General features: G+C 42.2%; 1 protein-coding gene across 16 annotated transcripts in view; it reads left to right on the plus strand.

The window, feature by feature from the left end:
• The window catches only part of NAALADL2 (N-acetylated alpha-linked acidic dipeptidase like 2), a 978,641-nt gene that overhangs the window by 274,016 nt on the left and 681,552 nt on the right, over window positions 1-23,073 (plus strand). The window contains exon 1 of one of the 16 annotated variants that reach the window (XM_006139188.4): window positions 19,520-20,218. The exons of the other annotated variants lie outside the window; for them this stretch is intronic. Within the exon in view, the coding sequence (XP_006139250.2) occupies window positions 20,176-20,218 (43 nt within the window). The 5' untranslated portion in view covers window positions 19,520-20,175. Of the gene's footprint in view, window positions 1-19,519; window positions 20,219-23,073 lie in introns of those variants that run through there. 16 annotated transcript variants of the gene reach the window in all.

Below are 23,073 nucleotides of genomic sequence, written 5' to 3' on the forward strand. Positions count from 1 at the left end.
ATTTTTTTTTTTAAAGAAAAGCCTTTGATTTCATTTCATCAAGGTTTTTACACTTCAGCCTTCTTAATATGGCTTTCAGAGAAGAAAGCTTTTCTTCTTAGTTGTGCAAGATAAAGTTCAGCATTAGTTGGCATTTATAAGCATTTTAGCATTTTAGTTCTCTTGCCAACAAATATTAGAAAAGCATTTTTAACTCCCTTAGGGTTTTTTTTTTATTCTTATTATTTTAAGCCTGCTTGCTTTCATTAGTCAGTTTATCCTTTGATTTCCAGCTTTTGATGAGGACTACATGTTCACAAGATGAGGGTTGGTGGAAATTAATAGTGCAAAGATTTTGGCATAGAATATAATATATATCAGAGTAAAAATACAATCTTGCAAAAAATCCTACCGTTCATCACTATTATAAATGATGGTGTGTATTGAAAGACAGCAAAATCCCTTCATCATTTCTCTTTATACTAGATTTCAAGAAGTGTTATATAGACCTACAATATGGAGTACAGTAAAAGCTGTTATCTGACACACAGTTAACCAGAAAGCTGAATTAATTGGTATTTCTATTATCTCCCAATACAAATCTTCGATATAGTAACAGGAGCTAGTATACTGCCCAGCATGTTATGCAATTGTATATTCTTCACTCTAGTTTTATGTGAAGGAAGCAGAAGGCAAGTAAGCAAGCTGAAATCAGGGATTTATTGAAAAAAGCAGCTTCCAGGATGTCTCACAGGGTCATTACAGATTCAGCTCAATCTCTTATGCCTTCTTCATCTACAATGATAATTGATGTTGATAATGGTGACCCCGAGGCACTGCAAAATCCTGAAGTGCCTTCTGAGTCATCAAAGAAAGATTAAATCATGTTCTGAATAGTTTTAGAATTATATATATTTTTAGTGATTTGGGTGTACACCCTGTACTGCTTATCTAGAGTTATAAGATAACGTGCTGTATAGAAAAGCTTACCTAATTACACCTAAGTGCTTCAAGAAACAAACCACTTTGTAGTGCAGTACTACTACTACTGGATTGGTGAGTACGTGTTTACTATTTTATGCTTTTTTCATTTTATTGGAATTTAAAAATTGGTATTCCATTGGTAAAATATATACTTCTTGGTTATTATATTAAATTATTATAATGGAGATTGCCTATCTCCTGGAACTGGAACGAACCTTGAAAGGTCATCGAGTCCAGTTCCCTGCCTTCACAGCAGAGCCAAGTACCATCCCTGATGAATTTTTGCACCAAATGGCTTCTGAAAAGATTGAACTCATAAACCCTGGGTTTAGCAGGCCAATGCTCAAACCACTGAGCTATCCCTCCCCTTGGCTAACCAGAATATTTTTTAACCGGCAACCCACTCCCCTCCCCATTTCTCTAACATGCTGGATAATTAACAGGTTTTTTTTTTCTGTCTCATCTCACATCAGTTCTTTAAACTTGTTATACACAAATTTACTGTCTCATCTCACGTACATCAGTTCTTTAAACTTGTTATACACACTTTTAATCCTCATACTTAATTGCTTAATCCTCATAATTTGACTCATGGTGAAGCTAAAGGGGAGGAGGAGTAAACACTTTGGTTTTCCCTCTTGTTCTGGACTGAAAATGATTTCATTACCACTCTGTTCCTTGCTTCACCTTCAATGCTAACATCTTTGTTCAGCAACATAACTAAGTTAAATTACTGAAGCTAGTATTCGTATCCCTCTTTTCTGCACCAGGGAATGGAAATATGGAGAGCATAAAAAGGAGAGCAAATGTTAGTCGTTCTCATTGCTAGGCTGGGAGCACAAGGTTTCCACTTGCTGAGGGATGTGTCCTAAGTGACCTCCCAAAGCCACACTTCAAGGCAGCAGAACTGTGTTTGCAGTCAAGGCATGACTAGCTTCCATGCCTAATTGTGGTTCAAATTCATTAATGTTTGTGATGAGCTTTGCAGGTGAAAAGCACTGGATAGGTACTTGTGGCTATTTCCATAATAGTTTATTCTTTTTAGGACTAGGGCTGTCTGTATAAAATCATGCTCTTAATGAAGATATTGGATTTATGGCTTGTTACAACAATCTGTAACTAACCTTCTGTTTCATCCTGTGACTACTGAGGTCTTAATGGACCACTTCACCTTACAATATGTGTGAAATGTTTATGTGAATGCATCTGTTTCACCTTGTATTTAGCTGTGACACACTGTGTACTTTCCCCTCAGACCTAAAGAAGAACACTGTGTAGCTTGAAAGCATTTGCTGTGACTCAAACAGCAGTGTCAAAACAGTAGGGTTTATTAGCCAACTAGAACACAGTGTACAACCCTGAACTGAAGGTTAAAGCATAGACCATTCTGGTTAGCCTAGAAGCCAGACAAGCTGTAATGAGCCCATTGTTCAAACTGTCTACCTGTCTGACCTCCATGGTTAGACTCCTGGAGAGGGAGCCCCAACTTGTTTCAACTCCTATCCCCCTTGCCTCACAGGTTCTTAGTATTTTTGTTTTTGAGCTGAAGGATGTTGCTTAACTTCCCTGCTGAGCGATCAGGATTGCTATCTCCCTATGGATCATTGGTTACTAGGTGCCACTGTCCTGGTGACGGGCTTTGCCATAGGCCTTTCAAATTCTCTAGTGATAATCAGCTTCAATCAGTTTTTTTTCCAGGGACCTCTTTAATCTCAGACAACGAGGTGACAGTCATACCTATGTCTCTTAGCTAGTAGTGGTGAGTAACACCCGCTTGCAACAGAACCATTCCCAGCCTAGTGAAAATTGAGTGAGGGTTGGTGAGAGCAGGGAATGAATGGAGGGGCGGAACCCCAGTGAAGGAGTGGGGAAAGTGTGTTCATTTCTGTTTGGTCAGAAAGTTGCTTGCCTAATTTGCCAGTCCTGAGAGCAAATACTTCTTTTCTGCTCACTGGGTAACAAAGTTGCATATAGGCGAGTCACAAACAAGATTCATAAAAATACTACCGAAAATTCCCACTTTGTCACACTATTACAATATAAATTGTGAATAAAAATATTGCTAATAGAACACACAGTATTGCTAAAAATAACAGTATCTTTCATCCATATATTTTAACACTTCACAAAAATAATGAGCATTACAACTAAGCAGGAAATTATTTTTCCTATGGAAAAAAATGTTTCTCCAAAATTTCCAAGGTTTGGTAACCTTCTCCTCCTGCTTCCTCAGAAACTTGGAAACTAAACTTTCCCTCTTTTTGTTGTTTTTTGTTGTTTTTCTTAATTTTGTTTTAGGAACTGAATACTGAGAAAATTTGGCTGGTAGGGCAAAAATTGCTGGGGAGTGGAGGGGTGGGCAGGTATTGAAAATGTTCATCCAAACAACTAAACTTTTTCAGTATTTAGTTGATAGTTAGATAGATAGATAGATAAAAGTTTTGGTTGCTGAAAACTAAAATGTTCAGTTTTTATTTTTTTGAGGAAAATGTCATAGAAAACAGACATTTCCCAGGAAAACTTTCATTCAGATGGAATTGACATTTTCTAAGAAAATCAGACAAAACAAAACCCCAAGATGATAATGAAACTGGGTGGGGAGGGGCTGTTCAGGGAATTACCCGTAGTCACAAATCCATCAGAGGAAGGATCAGAGGCAAAACCTTGCATATGTAGATTCCCAAGCACTAAATCACAGTTGCCTCTGTTGTATGATGGCTATTGGGCACTTCATTTGTCATCATGATCTTTTTTTAATGAATTAGGCATTGCAGGATATAACACACATTTTCTGATTGGATTAGCAAAGGCTCTTGGGAAAAAAATAATTCAGGTTTTGAACTCCCCTTTTCTGCTGGAAACTGGTACACTCCATTGCACACGCAGTTCTCCCTAAGGAGGTGTGTGGGGCTATGTCTAGACTGCAGAGTTATATCAGAAAAAGATATGCAAATTGCAAACCACAATTTGCATATCTTTTCCCGCTTTTTTTTTTGGAAGAGGTTTTTCTGAAATTTGGTGCATCTACACAGGGCCAAATTTCGAAAAAACCTCATACAATGAGGTATATACAGGGATGCCGAAAGAACGAGTCCACTTTTTTGGAAACTGTTCCAAGGTTTTGCCTCTGATTCTTCCTCTGCAGTGTAAACATAGCAGATGTGGGGAGGAACCTTGAGAAGAAGAATGAATTGCATGTGGTGGATGTGTAACCGCATCATTTAATGTACTAACGGATAGTGCCCAGATAGGACAGTGAGGACAGTGGCATAAGAAACCCGAACAGAATGTTTGTCCAAAATGGTACCTGAATTTCATTCAGAAAGGAGGTCCCATATTGCTGTCTCTACCGGTTACTTTTATATGTTGAGGAGGAATTACAATGAGATGTACTATCAGTTTACACATTTGTTTAATTGTATTATTTTCTACATGGTTTATCTTAAAAGCTTTAATTATAGAACAGAATTAAAGATCACTTGACACTACATGTGTGGGGGAATGACAGTTGGAAGGATTTTACTTTACAAAAGCATTGTAGAAATCTTTGACCCTTATTTTCTTCTTTTCCCACAAGTTTCTAATTATATTTAAAAAATTCTTGCCTTTCATTTTCTTTCTTGTAGCTCCTTGCAGTTTATTTTCATGGGTGGACCTAATTAAAATGTTCCAATTGAGAAATTTTCTTACTGACCTTATGTCTTAAGCATCTGCCTCATTTCTACTCATGAGTTCTCACATTGGTCAAAAGTGACAATGTTGCTGGAGGGGAAACATTTATATTGCTTAGAATATGAAAAAGACTATTACATCCTACAAATACATCACCATACAGGATAAGTTGTTTCTGAAATGGAGCTTTATGGAAGTTTTTCAGCGTACATAGATAATTGTGTGGAAAATATATTGCAAATGTCAGTTTGTGTGCGAATGTATGAAACTTTAATGTTTTTCGCACAGCGTGTGCGGTTTCTCTCTGGATCAGAAAGAAGAAAACAAGGGAGGGTTTTTTTTTCAAGCCAGAGCACATATTTCTTCTTTACAGATGTGAAGTATTTTTCTGTACATTTAAAGAAACCATTTAAAAAATCTAACCATCTGGTGTCCTTTTAATCAAGGATGAATTGATCCCCAGAAATAGTGTTTTATTTAAAATAAATGCTACATTAGCTCACTTACCTTTTAGGCATAATAGAAAATTAAGATGTCCTAGGGTTATGTTTTAGTTTCTAACCTAGACCTCACATGTCTTCCTTGGCCCTTTAATAGCCAAAGCAAGTGAGTTACTAACATTGTATTGGTTCAGAATCAGAAACATGCTACTTTAAGAGGTGTATATTTCATGCAGTCCCAGTTCCCATAAATTAGTTAACAATGGGAAATAAATTTACAGGGTATAGGAATAGAACTAAAGATCAAATAAAGTAAGTTGGAAATGCTAAGCAGAGTCAGAAAGATGATTATCTGGGCAGCCTTACTTATAAGTGTCTGAGGGCATGAGGAATAGTTTTGCAAACCCATCACATAATGTCTGAGATGTCCCTGCTGATTGTTTTATTTTTTACTATAAACCTGAGTCAAGTTCTGAGGTCGCTATGGAGATATTAGAGAGGTCCTGACAAAAAATTGAAACTCTGTATATGATGACAAGAGTGCACAATTTAGCCATCAACTTAAGTATCAAGTGTAGAAGGATGCCAGGTTGGTGGGTCTGGAACTGGGAATTGGTAAATGTGTTTATTTCCCACCACAGCTCTGTGTCAGGCACTCTGTGCAAATTACCTTACCGCCTCCATCGTGACAGGAGCTTTGACCTCCTCCTGCCCTAGTTCCTTTCCCCTCTCTACCAGTCAGGGACACTGTGCTCCCCACTTTTCCTTTCCATTCACTCCTCCTTGTGTCTACACCCTACCATCTCCTGCCTCTATTATGTGAGGGCGGCAGCAGGAGGTAACAGAGAAGTTTCTCTGCTTCTCCAGCTAGCAGGCTGGGGACCTGATTTTCACCTGAATTAGGCTTTATTTATGTTCATATTTTCTCCAAAGCAATAGGGTTGTGCACATGGATGCCTGGAATAATGAGTGGTCCTGTCACACCTTAGAGACTAACAAAAATATATTATATCATGAGCTTTTGTGGGTAAAGCCTCTTCATCAGATGAGCTGAAGTGAAAATAACAGAAACCAAGACATTTCCAGCCTACATAATTAACCTCATTAGCACCGGACCTACAATTGACAGGAACTTTTTGGTCTATAATATATATCTTGGTTTCTGTTATTTCTACTCCACTTCATCTGACGAAGTAGGTTTTGCCTTTCAAAGCTCATGATACTATATATGTATATATATTTGTTAGTCTGTAAGGTGCTGCAGGACAACTCACTGTTTTTAAAGTTACAGACTAACATGACTATCCCTCTCAGACTTCTTAAGATGCTTATAATAGTTCCTGAAAATGTGGGGTTGGTAACTTTGAAAAGCTGCATATAATCATGTTATAAACAAACAGAATAATGAGTTGAATGTAAAGCTTTGCTTTGGCCAACTAGCATCTAAAATGCTTGTTAACATCTGGTGTCAGCTGAGCAATGAGCTTTCATGCAGCTGGGATTAATTGAAAAAAATTGTCGTCAAATGCATTTTTTAGGCTAAAGACTGAATGGGTGTAGATTCTGAATTATCCTCTTGCTTTCTACAGCTGCTGTGTCCACCACAGGTGTAAGCATACTGACAGCACAGTATGGGGATGTTGTAATGTTGCTGGCCCATCTTCTGCCTTGGCTCTGAATAAAAAGACTTCACTATGTTATATTTAGCAGACACCAATATAATCTTCATACATAAAGAGCTCATATTGTTCACTGTCAGGTACAGTTTATATGCTTCTTAGTTACTTTCTTATACTGACCGACATGGTTCTTTCCCCCAAAGCAGTGGTCCCCAACGTGGTGCCCGCAGGCTCCATGGCGCCCACTGGTGCATAAAGTGGCAGCTGCCATTATGCAAATGAAGCACGGGCTATTTAAATCCTGGCTTCATTTGCAATATTGACATGCCTAATTTACATCCCTTTACCGAAAAAGGGACGTAGTCTAGGCATACCTGAAGAGAAATTCTGCTTTACAGGCTTGAACTGATTTGGCTCACAGTTGATGATGCAGATTGTGCCAAGGGGGAACTTTAATGTCAACATTCTGAGAAATGAATCTAAATTGCACTCACCATAAGATCTCTTCATAGATCCCACTTCACGTCTTTTTTGCAAAACATTTACACAATCTGATTTAATGGCTAGCTATAAAATCCAGTCCTCTTTTCCTTCATCTCAAAGTTGGATACTATTACCAAATAACATGCTTTCTTTTTTGTACTGTTTGTGAGGTCAAACTTCTTTTTTACTTTTTGCAAAAGACTTGCTGCTTTGGGATGTTTCTGGTCATACTGTCATACTGTTATAACAACCTTCTTGAAATCCGTTCAGACTCTAAATAATCGAGCCTGAAGTAGCTAAATATTCATATGTGCCACAGAGTGATTGGGTATTACTGTAGTACAAATAATAACTAAGGCTCTTGCTAAGGCCCCATTGTGTTAGCTATTGTACATATATCTAGAGACAATTTTTGCTCAGAAGATTTACCATCTAAATCTAAATAGACAGGACAGACAAAGGGTAGGAGAAAGCGGAAAATGTTTTTGTTTGTTTGATTTTTGTTTTTTTAAACAGGAAAATTAAGGCATTGTCAAGCATCATGTCAGGAAAGAAAATGGAAATATGGGGTCATGTTAAGAATGAAGCAAAAGCTTCGGCATGATGGGCATTTGGACAGTTGGGGCAATGTGTAAAGCGGGGCTCCATCAAGCACAACTCCAAAAAGAAAAATGTGAGACTTAACAACATAGAAGACATGGCCCAGTATAGACAGTATAGTGTCTTGGTCATGCCCCAACTAACATCTGATAACTCCGAAGAATTCATATGTCAGTAGCAGGGTTCTGATTCCTAGCTTTACCCACTAATCCCATTTCCTTCCTCCTTTTATAGTATTTGTATATCACTTGGATAACAGACTAGCCTCTGAACAGTCACCACTGTTGGGTAAATTTAGCCTACTGTTCTAGCCATTTAATCGGTGGTATAGAGTTCCTTACATTTCTCTGTGCTATAAAACAGTATCAATAAAAGATGCTGAATATATTGCTTGCTATTGCTTATTAGTGTTAGCCCCATCATTGTTTCATTAGGGAAGTATTTCTTTTTTGTCTTACATATGGACACCGCCCTAATTAATGGGTGTTATCAGGAGTGGCTCGAGGCTGGCTGCGACAGCTGGCACCCCAGGTGGAAGGCGCGATCGGCGCTCCCGCCTGCATGGCCGTCAATGACCATGACATAATCATCGGTTGCCTGGGTGCCCTGTGACGTCATCATCGGGCACCCTGGGCCGGTGGCACCCTAGGCGACTGCCTAGTCTGCCTAGGCTCACCCCTGGGTGTTATGCAAGGGACTCATACAGGGACTAGATGGGAAAGAGGGTTGGAATAAAGTCTGGGAGAAGATGGTTTGGGGATAATGCATAGGAATAGGAGTTGGAATAGCTGAGGCTCCGCTTCGGGATCTCTATGGAAATGTCTACACTAGGGACAAGAGAGCGCCACCTATCCCCACAAGGGGTTATTGGCTATTTTGAATAGCTCTTTCTTTTCTGCCCTCCTTCCCCACCAATAAGTTGCATCCAACAAAATTTGGTCAAAATTAAATGTTTTTTTTTTTAAGTTTTGGGGTCTATAAATCCACACTTTTTGATGATAAAATATATGAACTCTGTGCTCCAGATATGGGATGCTACTCCATGAGTCATAGCTCTGGAACTATGCACACCTGCACAGTTGTTCATGGCCAGTAGCTCTGCCGCACTGCAGGCAAGCTTACCTCTAAGGCCGGTTGTGAATGTGAGAGACAGGTAAAGAACCTGTGGCTAGCATGTTGGCCTGGAATACGGAAGACTCATGTTCAAGTGAAAGAGCTCCCTGAATTTAAGTGATGTGGGATGAAACATTCTGCTGTGAGTCATGCCTCCCTTCCCTTGGGTTTTGCTTCTAAAACAGATATTTTGAAAATTACATTTGCACACAAACATTCTTGGTGTTGTTTTTTTTAATACCAATACTGAATGAGAACAAATATTGAAACCTCAAAAGTTGAACGAAACAAAATTCCACCTCCTGGCCACATGACCACACTTCCCTGTGAAGAATTGAGATCTCCAAAAGACAGGTAGGATAGCCATAGTTCTACCACCTCTTCCCATCACCCTCCCCCCCACCACCTCTGTGTGCTCTGCAGCTGTCAGCTGTGTCTGGCTCCTACAGCAGCATCTGTGTTGCTGGGCAAATTTCACTCAGTGAGACTCTTTTCTAGCTCTGCTGTTGAACAAAGGCAAATTGATATTTGCTCAGGTCCCTTTCAGAATGGAATTAATTAAAACTGTCTTCTAATTTGGATGAAGGAAGGTAATTTCATGTCTAGATTCTATATATTCCACTTTGTGGCAGCTCAGATTCAATTCCACAGACACTCAGCCAGCGTGTGCTAATGTTCCATCACCTGTTTGTTGCTCTGTCATTTGTATGGACATCGGAAGTGTGTTTTATTCTTGCTTTATGCTTAGACAATTTTCACAACCTGTTTTTTTCTCCTCTCTAGCATTAATAGAGGTTGTAGTCTGAATGAGCTGTTGGCTGTAATTTAGGAGACTAAAGGAAGAGGCAATAATTCTATCCATAACACTCCTATGTTATACGTGAAATAAGATATCTGAGCCCCTCTTCTCCTCTCCATAAAACAAAGAAACCTGACATCACCATGTCTTCCCATGTATCTTTTTTTTTACCTGAGCTCTGTCTGAAAGGTAGATACTAATGATCCCCATGGATCATTAGGGGTGTCTTGAATGGCATTTATTCACAACCAGCAGGCTTTATGCAAGAGTATGTGTTCTCTCTCACACACTTTTATCTCCCTGGGCATTCATTAACAGATCTTCAAGTAGCTATTTTGTTACAAGCCAAATACACAGGGAAGGACTGGAACTACAACTCATTCACAAGTTTGATTCTCATACTGGTGGACTGAATAAAGATACTGGATGGCTGGGTCATTATCAACCTACTAAACAATGAAGGTGACAATGGTCCTTTGTCTATGTAGAATCTCATGATACCATCTACATATTTTGTCAGGCCTTAAGTGCTGCCTGACCATTTGATGTTTGCTAAGTAATGGTTCTTATCTGCCTCTTTTGACTATACAGCCTTTAGGTACTTAGAAACTATTTGTTTTTCTTATTACATTCCAGCTCAGCTTTACCCTTGTTATTTTTTACCCACTACCTCTTCTTGTTACCTCTTCCCATTTTTTCCTTTTTCCACTCTCCATCCCTTCTTCCCTATTTATTTTGGTCCTGGATATCCAATGCTCCAGTCATTTGAAGAAGTGGGCTGTGCCCACGAAAGCTCAAGATACCATCCTACATGTTTTGTTAGTCTTTAAAGTGCTACCAAACTATTTGTTGTTGTTTTTAAGTTTCTTGTACAGAGTAACTCAGCTACCCCTCTGAAGCTTCTGTACCTTTACTGTTAACGGAATAGCACCATGTTGCTATGTTAACTAGCTTAGAAAGTGAGTAGAGTTTATTGCATAAAAGACCTTTCTGTACCTTCTGAAATTTCTGTTCCAAATCCTAGGAAGAAAATTGATTATAGCACTGAAATATCACATGGACTTTACTATTTACTTTTTATAATATTGAAATTAAACTTTTCGAACCGGGACCTAGTCTTTGCTCTGTGTTTTCAGAACTGGTGACAGACTTCACTGGGCCCTGGACAAGGTTGGGGGGTAGGGGTGGAAGCTTGGCTCCTGGCCCTCTGGGAAGGAGCAGGGCTAGGGCCTCGCCTCCTCCACCCAGCCCTCTGCATTGCCCAGAGATCCAGCCATGGTTTTAAGGGGCAAGGGCTCTGGCTTCTACTGCTGCTGTGGTGGCAGTGGCCTGGAATTGCAGGGACTTTTAAATTGCCGCCAGAGCCCCAGGGCAGCTGTGTCCCTTTTGCTCCCCTGTTTATTTCTATAATGCCTCGCACATTTGGGTTGTAAGTGCTACTGCATTACAAATAATATACAATAGTGAAGTGCCTGATTGGGATCTTATAATCGAGATAAAAATCAGTGTGTTTGCTAAGTTATTCAGCTATCTATCACGTTTTCACATAAGAATGTCAGCCAGGATTTTCAGAAGTGACTAGTGATTTTTGGTGCTTCAAAGTCGAGGCTCCTTTAGAAATGCCTGGTTTTTCAAATGCTGAGTGTTTTCTGAAAATCAGACCCCTTTAAAGAGTTTATCAAAGTGGACAACCAAAATCACTAATAATTTACCTTATTCTCTGTCTCACCTCCAACTGAACTATTGTCCTATTATTTTGAAATAGCATTAACTATGTCAAAGTAGTGGATTTTACATTTTACCTTCAAGTTTTTCTCATTTGTTAATCTTCTTCTGGGAACAAGGACCAGAATGGGAGGCCTGTTGCCAAGAAAAAGCTGTTTTCTGCACAGGTGAATTTCGCTATTGAACATGACCTTTCCATTGTTCTAACAGTCTTTGGAAGTCATGAGTGCAGTAGTCCCTTAGGGTACGTCTACAGTGCAACACTATTTCAAAATAACTAGTACTATTCCGAAATAACTTAGTCGTCTCTACACAGCAGGCAGTTATTTTGAAATAGTGTCAAACTATTGTCAAGCTGGGAGGACTTCTTACTCCGACTCCTGTAACCCTCATTGTATGAGGAGTAAGGGAAGTTGGAGGAAGAGTTTTCTATTTCTAAATAAGTGCTGTGTAGACGCTCCCTATGTCAGAATAAGCTATTTCGAAACAAGCTATGCAATTAATGTACAGGCAGTCCCCGAGTTACGCGGATCCGACTTATGTCGGATCCGCAGTTATGAACGGGGATTTCTCACCCCGGAGGACTGGAGCGGCGGGATGCCTGGTCCCGCCGCCTGCCTCCTCTGGGGCGAGAAAAGCTGCTCCCTGTCTCCCTGGTCTCCTGGGGGAGCCAGCAGACCAGGGAGATGGGGAGCAAAGCGGCGGAGGACCCGGGGCTGGACCCGCGGCCGCTTCCAGATCAGCTGGAAGCGCCGCGGGTCACGCCGGGTCCTCAGCGGCTTTGCTCAGCGTCTCCCTGGTCCGCAGACCAGGGAGACGCTGAGCAAAGTGGCGGAGCACCCGGGGCCGGACCCGCGGCCGCTTCCAGATCAGCTGGAAGCGCCGCGGGTCCGGCCGGGTCCTCAGCCGCTTTGCTCAGCGTCTCCCTGGTCCGGGAGACGCTGAGCAAAGCCGCTGAGGACCGGGCCCGACCCGCGGCGCTTCCAGCTGATCTGGAAGTGCAGCGGGTCTGGCCCAGGTCCTCCGTGGCTTTGCTCAGCGTCTCCCTGGTCTTCTGGGGGGGGACGCAGCTAGTGCCCCTCCAGCAGACATGGGAGACGTGGAGCAAAGCCGGGGGCCTGTAGTAGAGCAGGTGGGGTACTGCCGGTTGGTCCCGCAGCACTGCTCCTTGGTGCTACTGGACCAGCCCGGCAGCACCCCAGCTGCTCTGCCCCAGGCGTCCTGATTCAGCTGCTGCTGATCAGTCTCAGCAGAGGCTGAATCAGGATGCCTGGGGCAGAGCAGCTGGGATGCTGCTGGGTTGGTCCAGTAGCGCCGAGGAACGGCCGCGCTACTGGACCAACCCAGCAGCACCGGAGCTGCTCTGCCCCAGGCGCCCCCAAGTCAGCCGCTGCTGAAACTGACCAGCGGCTGACTACAGGAAGCCCGAGACAGAGTTGCTCTGCCCTGGGCTTCCTGGAATCAGCTGCTGATCAGTTTCAGCAGCAGCTGACTTGGGGACGCCTGGGGTTCTTAAGTTGAATCTGTATGTAAGTGGAACTGGTGTCCAGATTCAGCCGCTGTTGAAACTGATCAGTTTCAGCAGCGGCTGATGCCAGTTCCGACTTACATACAGATTCATCTTAAGAACAAACCTACAATCCCTATCTTGTACGTAACCCGGGGACTGCCTGTAGCTCAATTTGCGTATCTTATTTTGAGTTAATCGCTGCTGTGTAGGTGCACCCTTAGGAACTTGGAGCTGTTGTAGGGAGATGTTCAAAGAGGAAGACTGAACTATTGGGTCTGATTCTGCAATCTTCATGATACTGTCCAAGAGGGACAGATCACTGGGGTGATGTATGCTTGGCGATCTCTGTTGCTGAGTGGGTGGCTTGCTGTGTATTGAATGAGATTTTTCAGCGTGCCATTCTATAGTGTATCATGAATGACAATAATCCAGGGGTAAATGGAATTTGATTTGGGATCATGCATTTCCAGGGTGCATCTTCATAAATTCACTCATTTTCTTTAGGTACTAGGGCAAGGTTCTGATCTCATCCTGGAAGAGGCAGAATGCAGTCCAGGGAGAAATAAGATGTTCCCCTTAGACCTAACCAGTCCTAAAACCAGGTCTAAAGAATAACTTGTTTCAGTGTCAATACAGAAATGAGGAGGCAGGCCTGCCAGTTGGGGGAAAGGGAGCAGCTGCTCCAGGGCCTGCTGATTTAAAAGAGCCCAAGGCTCCTGGTTGTTGCTAACACTACAACAGCAATGGCAGTGGCTAGAGCCCCTGGTGAGGCATGGCAAGCAGGACTGAAGTGCTGGCTAGGAGAGACTAGCCCCCAGCTCTATCCCTCCTGCCCAAGGCCTCGCCCCTTTCAGAAGCCCAGAACTGCTCCATCCCGCACCTTGCCCAGAGCCCAGCAAAGTCTGCCAGCCACCCTGACAGAGAGAGTAATAGGGTCAGTGCATCAGAGTTATTCTCTTGGAAGTCTCTAAAGAAAATAAAACTTGAGCGCTTTTTAACTTTCAGATGGCACCCGAGGCAGCCCCTGTAGGGAACCGTGTCTTTGGAGATGCTCATTTGGTCTACTCTCTGGATCTGCAAAACTGCTGGATATCCTCTGAGGATTTTGGTTCACAGTGACCCCTCTTGCATATGAGGTGGTACTGGAACACTCCTGATAGGGGCTGGAACTAGAGGTGCTGCTTCTTGAAATGGTTTCCATTATATATGGTGTTTACAGTTTGGTTCAATGGCTCCTAGTGCCTCCCACTATACAATTAGTTTCAGCGTCCCTGTGGCTTCCTCTCTGTCCTTCCGTTGTATGGGCCTAGGTCTGTATGGTATGTTTGAGTTGACTATGTGAGTTGATGCGCTAATACTGGGCCTGCAGCATCATCCATGCTTTGTATGATGCGAGCCAGATTGTAGGATGCTTCTTATGAAGAGATTGTAGATGGTGAAAGACCATCAGTGATCTGATGTGGATTTTCAGGAGCTTGGGATCTTAGGCCACTTGCTGCGCCAGAGATTGTTCTTCTAGGCTGTGTCTACATTGGCACCCTTTTCCGGAAAAGGGATGCTAATGAGACCAGTCAGAATTGCAAATGCCGCGGGGGATTTAAATATCCCCGCGGCATTTGCATGAACATGGCTGCCGCTTTTTTCCGGCTCGGTGTTTTGCCGGAGAAAAGCGCCTGTCTAGACAGGATCTTTCGGAAAATAAAGCCTTTTCTGGAAGATCCCTTATTCCTGATTTTAAGTAGCCAAATAACCTTGAGCCAAATAACCTTGTCCCGCCTCATTTGTGCCCCTTCTCCAAGGCCCCACCCCTGCTCATTCCATCCTCCCTACCTCCCCCATCCTCCCTCACTTTCACCAGGCAGGGGCAGTGGGTTGGGTTGTAGGCTCTGGTCTTGGGCTAAGGTTATTTGGAGTGCGAGAGGGGCTCTGAGCTGAGCTTGGGGCAGGCAGTTGGGGTACTTGAGGGAGTTCTAGGTGCAGGCTCTGGGAGGGTATTTGGGTGCAGTGGTGCTTAGGGTTAGGGGTACAGGAGGGGGTTTATGATTGGGGTAGGGTTTCAAGATGTGGGCTCTGACTGGACACTGCTTACCTCAGGTGGCTCCTGGATGGTGGTGCAGTGGGGCCATCACAAGTCCTGTTGTGCCCCCTCTCTTCTCTGTGGAGATAAGATACAGGCTGGGAAAGGGGGCACCTTGACATCAGCGCCACTCTTCTCCCTGCCCTGACCTGCACAGCAAGCAGGAGGCTCCCGGGGGTGGGAGGAGGCAGCTCCAAGGCAAAGGGCAGCAGATGTGCAACAGTAGTGGGAGGGGCAGCTGAAGTGCCAGGACTTGACAGCCTCTTGGCCAAACCAGTCAAGATCACCTGTCAGAGGCTCCAAGATCGACCGGTAGATCCCGATCTACTGGTTGGTGACCACTGGCTTAAGGTATGTGTACTCGAGCTACACTGTTTACATACCTTAAGCCGAACTTTCAGGCCTAGTACTGTATAGACCTGGTCTTACTGTATTTGGATTTTAGGAGTTTGGAATGTTGTAGACTTGTGTGAACTGACTAGCATACAGTTGTTTGACTGATAGGTGTCTAATGATCAGTTTTCTGAGTGTTGGCTTGTGATTTCTTGGGGAATGTATTATTCAGATAAGACCTGGATGTGTAGCAAGTGTTAATTATAGTGGCTAGTGAAGATCCATGAATGTGTTAGATGATTATTGTGCAGCAAGTGTGTTGGACACACCTACGTTCTCATTGTGTTGCAAGAACTTCCCAAGGATACTTTGGCATGTGATAGCTTTTAAATGTCATGGTACGCTTAATTTGTGTTGATGGAAAATACTCAATTTTCAGGTGCGCCTGCTATATATCTGCTTTGTTGTTTGATTTTTTTTCATTGTATTACATTTACACTTTATCATGTATCTGGATATCAGTCAACATTTACCTTTTCTCCTTCAACAAAGAAAAAAAAATTGAAACCTAGTTATACGCCTTAGCCAACTATATTTCCCTTCATTCTTCATCCATGACTTCCTAAGACCCAAAAAAACAACCAAAATTGCTTACATTTGCTTGCATTTTTCTAACTTAAAACCTAGGCAATTTTAGTGCTTTTTTTTAAGGGATGGAAACTCCTACATTTTACATTTGGGTTATGCTACAGATAAATTAGGTGAACTGTGATTGATTCTTTGGGAAACAGCCCATTTAAATTGCTACACATAATTGAGCACAATGAATAGTTATAGGAAAACATAAAATGGAACTAACTGCCTCTCCCCACTAAAAGCAGTTGTTGAAAAGTGAGTGTGAAAAAGATTGTATTCCAGTCATTTTTGCACTGTTTCTGACTGTTGGTTTCTTTCAAAAAAGAAGAAAAATTTTCAAAACTGTCATTCCCTTAACTCTTAGAAGCTTAAATACATACATACATATATATATATATATCAACAGAAGGTGATGTGATAAAATTTTGGTACCTGAAAAGCCACAAAACACTTTAGTAGGTGCTAAAAGCTTAAAATCAGAAAGAATCATGTTGCCAAATGCAGAATGTCAGTACTCAGCTGCTGGAACGAACCTTTTCTTTGTTGCTTCATGCTTCTTTTTTCATTGCTGGAAAAACTAACAGCATAGTCGTCAGAGGAAAAATACACTCTCTGCACAGTTGTAAAAGAACATGCAAACCATTATAATTTCCCCTTTGTTTAGAAATGGTAATAGAATGGAACATTTAGGTGCTGCCTTGCTCTTAGGACGTGTGTGGGAGAGGGAGAGAAATGTAAACAGAACAATAAAAAATGCTGCATCCTTTGCAACTCATAATATAACTGAAATTCAGGAGTTACATTTTTTTTCACTGACGGTATCTTTAATATTGAGCAAATTATGTCCCCCTTGCATGAGAGTGGAGAGTGACCCTAGTGAGGGTTTGCTCCACAAGAGGGCAGCATAGGAATGAGGGGCAGGATGAGAGGAAGTTTTTATTTTTTGTATGCCATGGGGCAATCCAGTGCACGGGGGCTTTCCAGTTGCATAGAGGGGGTGGAGTGCATAAAAGTCACAGAGCCACTCCACTAGCCCTCTGTAACATATGCCAGAGGCATCACAGATGGAGGCATGGGCATTTGGGCTTAGCAGTCAGTAGGGAGTCAGAGGCCAGGGCTAAAGAAAGAGTCAGGAACCAAGCAAGGGAGCAGACTTGACTGCCAGAAGGGGCAAGATCTCAGGTGGAACGGTCAGGGCTTGGGACTAGCCTTCCCCTTTCATCACTGCCTGGCGTGCGCTGCCATTTTAAAGGGCCCGGGGCAGTTGCCCTCTTTGTCCCTTTCATTGGTGGGCCTGTTAGGCTGCCTCTCTTAAAAGAGGGTGATGGTTTTCTGCGGGTGGTTAAAAATACCTGTGTGTATAGATAAGAGAGGGTGTCTAGTATGTACATAATAAAATGCCATGAGGTTACTAGTGTATCAGGGGAAGATGGATGACAGTAAAATCCCCATGTTAACTGCATGTTAAACTTAGTAATTTCTTTATGCTTTTGAGGATGACCTGAAGCTATTCTTTTGGTGCTCTACTACAGCAAAAAAGAAGGAAAACTTTTAAAATCGGCATAAAAACACTCAGTGCTATTTTTGTTTGTTGGGTAAGGCAAGTTATTACATTATACTTACTGTAAGTCTACACTGGAATTATAACCAGAGGCTGCAGCTTGGGTAGACATACTCAAGTTAACTTTAATGTAGCTGGTGCAGGTCCCAGAGCAGTAAAGCCATGGCAGCATGGACTCATAGGTGCAGGAAGTAGGGGTGTGGAGGGTGCTGCAGCACCCCTAGGTTTTCCATCCACCTTTCCTGTGCCCAGAGACTACCCTACCCAAGTCGTGGTCTATAGTAAGGATATTAAATATCAATTAATTTACTAGTTGAGTAGTCGATGGAATTTCCATTGACTACTCAATTAGTCGAAAGGTACTTCCACATTCCTCCTTTGAAATGTATGAGAGCTCCAGTGGGAGCTCTTGTGTATTTCAAAGCTGGAACTCTATGTGCAGCCCAGGGCCAGCGGAAAGTCCCACTGACTCTAGGCTCCATGCAGGTGCTTCCACTTTGAAAGTGCCCGCATGGAGCCTGGAGTCAGCGGGACTTCCCACTTGCCCCAGACTGCACACGGTGTGCCAGCTTTGAAATGTACAAGAGTCCCCAGCAGGGGCTCTTGTGTATTTCAAAGCGGCAGCGCCGCATGGAGCCTGGGATCAGCTGGGGACACCCTAGCTGACTCTGGGTTCTGCAGAAATGCAGCATGGGACCCAGGGACAGCTAGGGAGTCCCCTACTGACTCTGGGCTCCAAGCAGTGCTGCCTTGAAATGCCACGGCAACGTTTAAAACGGGCAGCACCACACAGTTGTTCCCAGGCTCTGTGTGGCACTGCCCCTTTGAAACGCCACTGCAGCGTTTCAAAGAGGCAGCACTGCATGGAGCCCGGTGTCAGCTCCATGCAGCACTGCCCCTTTGAAATGCGACCATGGTGTTTCAGAGCGTCAGCGCCTCATGTACCCTGGGCTCCATGCGGCACTGCCATTTTGAAGTACCCCCTTTCTCCTTCCCTCCCCCTTCTTTGCTTAGTCTAGCTGATAGAGGCAGCAAGGGCGGGGCAGGGGAAGCAATTAGTTGCTTATCAGATAGTCGACTAGTCCTTAACATCCTTAGTCTACAGGCAGCCCCTGCAGGTTCCCGCCAGCCCCAGCACTCCCAGAGTCTCATCGCCTGCCGTCCCTTGAGTCTAGACCACTGCCCTGGAGGCTGCGCTGCTGCTTGGGGCACGGCCACCAGCTCGGAGCTCCACAGCTATCTCCATCTGCGGCTGAATTGCCAGTTCTCCCTAGCTGGATGGACCAGACCCCATTTGCAGGAATGGCCTGCAGGAGAGCTGGCAATCCTAAGTGTGACTCTAGCTTGGGGCAGTGAACAGGTGTGTGTGTGGGGGGGGGGGCACAGCTCAGCACCCCCACCCTAAAAATAGTCCCAGTGCTGCTGCACGGGCCTTGGTGCAGGCCTCCCATTCAACATTTTTCCACTATTCCAGGAAGGCTTGTATGGGCTGTGCTGAAACCCATGTTGTAACAGCTTCACTGCTCCAGTACCTATGCTCGCTAAATTAAAGTTAGCTGGGGTAGGTACGTACATGCTGCAATCACAGCCTGTGACTGCAGCCTAGACATACCCATAAGCAATCTAAACAGAGGTGAATATTGCTGTAGCTCCTCTATTGTATTTAATTCAGGTGGATTTTTTTTTCTTGTATTTGTTCCCTCAGAATAATTTTGTAGTTCCAGTTCATCAGCACTGTTTTATATTTTATAGCTATACATGTAAATGTCAAGATAAAATAAAATAAAGTAGTTAAAAAAGCCAGTGATACTTGTTTGGTAAATTAGGCATGACTCTATGAAAATACTTGTTGTTTGCCTCATGTAGGAGAGCAGAGTAAATATTTCTTCAGACCACAAACTTGCCGCTTGGGTAAGATTATCTTAGTATTTGTGTCCTTGGGCTAGAGCGGGAAGGATAGAGGGGGAAAAATAACATTTTGTTTGTATTCCCCTTTCTTCTTCAATGATAGAGTCCAAGCAGTCTTGAAATTGTAGTGTAGAGATAAATCATTTGTCTCGGAGACAGTTTTTGTATAACATAAAAAATTCTCAGATGAGGATTTCAACCCATATCTGAAATGATCATCTTTCTCTGTGCTAGACAGTTGTACCTGTAAAGTTCCTCTCCCACACAGACTAGCTTGACAGTCAACATTTTATTTTTAGTTTCCCCTATGAAATGCAAATTCAGAGAATCTTTAAAATCAATTACAAACACTCTGAAAGCTTCAGTGATTTGAATATGGCAGTAGCTGCTAATGATAAAAGATGTTCAAAAAGCTTTGTGCATAGAAAAGTGAAAGTAAAAAAAATGTGTTAGGGAAATGAACAGAAGAGTCTCAAGTGAGGGACAAAGCAATGTTGTCTGAAGCACATGTTAATACAGCAAGGGAGATCAAAGGGTGTGATGTCACTTTATAGAGAAACAGGTCAGGCAAGCCCAGGTAATGCAGGAAGCAGGATACTAATTATTCACAGAAGAAAGTCAGGTATAGGGTTGCAGTGCTACAGTAGAAAGTTTGGAGGTCAAAACCTGCACAGTAACTGACTCAACTTGAAACTGCTTGGCCAGTTGATAAAGAATTGTGTGGGTTTTTTTAAAAATGGGAGAGAATGAAGCAAGTTTGCCCAATTCATCCCTGCAAGGTAAGCACACACAATGTGTAAAACAGCTTCATTGTCAGAGAGAGTGGGTATTAAATCACTGTGAATGTGTGTTTCTGTTTGGCTTTCAGCAACAGCAGCATGTGCTGCTTGACATACTTGTTTCTGCATGTGTATGCATTTTGGGAGAAAGAAGAAAAGTCAAATCTCAGGGTTTACATCATGTTTTCTGTGTGAAATGCTGCATTAAGCCAGAGGAGAGTGAGAGAATATGCCACAGTTGTTTAGCATTTAGTTGTCTGGAGGTCTTCAATTATTGACAGAGGTTCAGTATTTAACCATCAGCTTACCTGTGGATTTTTTGGGTTTCAGTCTGCAGTGAAGCTTAGTTATTTCCTAGCCTTTTTAGTTGGGAGATAATTAACACTGTCATTTTGTCTTGATACTACAGATGCATGCAACAGGTGTTCAGAGCTGGGGGCAGCCTGAGCAAGAATGAAAAAAAAATACATAATTTTTCCTTTTCACTTCCCATTTTTTTCACTTTTTTTCCGTGTTACTTTTTTTTGGGTGCTAACATAACATTGATTTATAAATGCTAAAGTGGCTCTTGTAACCACTGCCAACATCAAGGCTGGTGGCAGAAAGGAGCTCCATGGTCTTTTCTGAGAAGGCTGATATTTTCATAGAAATCTGAGCGGGGCAGTTGGAAAGCTTGTATTATCCTTGTGTATTCTGTCTTTAATGTGAACATTTTTTTCTCTAGTCCGGCTTTGAATTCTCCAGTTAGTGACAACTCCTTGAGAGGCAATTCCATGTCTTTATAGATCTTTCCAGTTAGGATGTGTTTCCTGACATTCAGCCTAAATTTTCCCTTTGCTCAATCCATTTTCTTTAACTTTCCCCTAGCTTGTAACTGAGAAGTCACCATAAATTCTGCAGAGTGATGAAGGGTGAAACTCATGGAGTTGGAGTCTCCAACTACTTTTTGGGTTTGTAAGGAACACAAAGCTACATTCAATTCATAAATGTTTTTTTTCTTACACCTAAAATCAGTGTGTGGCTTTCTAGCCAAAATAGTACGTGTGTGTGTGAGTAAATGAATTCTTCTTAGTGTCTGATTCTCACTAATATAAATCAGAATTAATTCCATTATGAGTTACTTCAGCGTAAAACTATTGAGAGAGACGAATCAGGCTTTTATTTTTTTATTATAATATATTTTTCTCTCCCTGCTCCTTTTGTGTCAGTCTCTTTCTCTCTGGGCCTGCTTTGGCATTCATTTACTAACACAAACTGCACTGCTGACTTGAATATTTTTAAGAGTATTTCTTTCTGGGAGCAAGAAAAAAAAAATCACATGACCTTTTATTTCTCGCTTGTGAGTCTAAAAGACCTTTGAATGTCATGATGATGAGAGGAAGATTTTTTTTTCATTTTGCCTAGTGGAAACACATATGGTTGCATACTCTTTAGACATACTGGGATTGATTCTTATCTCGGTTGTACTGGTATAATGAGGAGTTACTTCAGTGATACCTGTGGAATTAAATCACTTCAAAACTGATGTAAAATAAGGGCTGATGTGGCCCATTTTCTCATATGTAACTCCACCAAAGTACATGGCCCCGAATATGACCTCATTTGTACCATTTTTGCAGAAGCATAATTCCACTGACTTTCATGGTGTCCTCCTGATTTACACCAGTGGAACTGAGATTGGGATTAGGACCATGAGGTGAAAGGATTCTTTTCAGAAAAATAAAAAGTGTTAGGTGATCACTTTGTATCTTACAAACCATCCTGTTCTTCTGCATTTCTGTCCTGAAAGCCAGACACTTTCTTCGCTTGGTTTGTATTAGAAATACTCCAAAATAATTAGAGATTTGATATTTAAAGAGTCTACACCAAAGACCTCTCAACATTGCTGCTGACAAGATGGTTGAATTTCTCCTTTATTTATGTTTATGTTTAATGGATTTATTGCTTGTGTGAATTAGTGAAGGTGCTGAACAGAGATTCCGGGAGGCTGACCTCCTTTATTACCAGAACAGATACAGCAGGAACAGCAGGTGGTCAAACTTCCTCTCTCTGTCCTTCAATATGTCTCCATTGTTTAATGAAGGAACCACTTTTAGGGTGCCCAAAATCCAGTGCCATTGATTCAGTAGTCTTTGTGCAACATCTACTTGTAAGCGTGAAAATTAATGTTATTGATGGTCTTGGGATGAGGATACAAGTTGTACACCAGAGACTGGGAGCTGCCACCTCATTTCTTTAAATAGCTTCAGATGATAAAGAAAGGTGTATTTCTGCTTCAGGCTTACATAAATCAGCCACTTCCAGCCATCTGGTCAGTCTGAAATACAAGGTCAGTCTGCCATGGTAATTTTCTATTTCATTCCAACTAAAGTAACGAGAAATCTGTTGCTTTCCTCTGTTGCTGCGATTAGCACTTGCTCCCCTCTGTAAAGATTTTTCAGACACTGAGGTTGAAATGTTGCATACTTTCGTTTTCACTTGAATTTGCAGTAAGAGAGAGGGGTGCGGCTCTGGAATGGGTAAACAAAGAACAATAGGCCTTTCAAGTATTGAGTTTAAATTGATTCAAAATGATTCAGTTGTATTTTAAAAATCCATAGACATTTCCTATGTTTTTACACTTGTAGAGAAGATTCTGTAATTTTTATTTTTTTTTGGCATGGTTGGACTTTATTTTATAGTCTAAATTGAGACAAATTCCTGCACGAAGTGCACTTTGCGTGGATTTTTTCATGTGTGATTTGGAGAATTTGGTTACAATATGTCGAGGGCTGATAATGTTAGTAACTTATATTTGCTTTTGAGATGACATCGGTTTCTGCTGTATTGCGATGAAAGAGGACTAAAATCAGTCT

Source organism: Pelodiscus sinensis, chromosome 10, assembly GCF_049634645.1.
Source record: "Pelodiscus sinensis isolate JC-2024 chromosome 10, ASM4963464v1, whole genome shotgun sequence".
Lineage (NCBI taxonomy): Eukaryota > Metazoa > Chordata > Testudines > Trionychidae > Pelodiscus > Pelodiscus sinensis.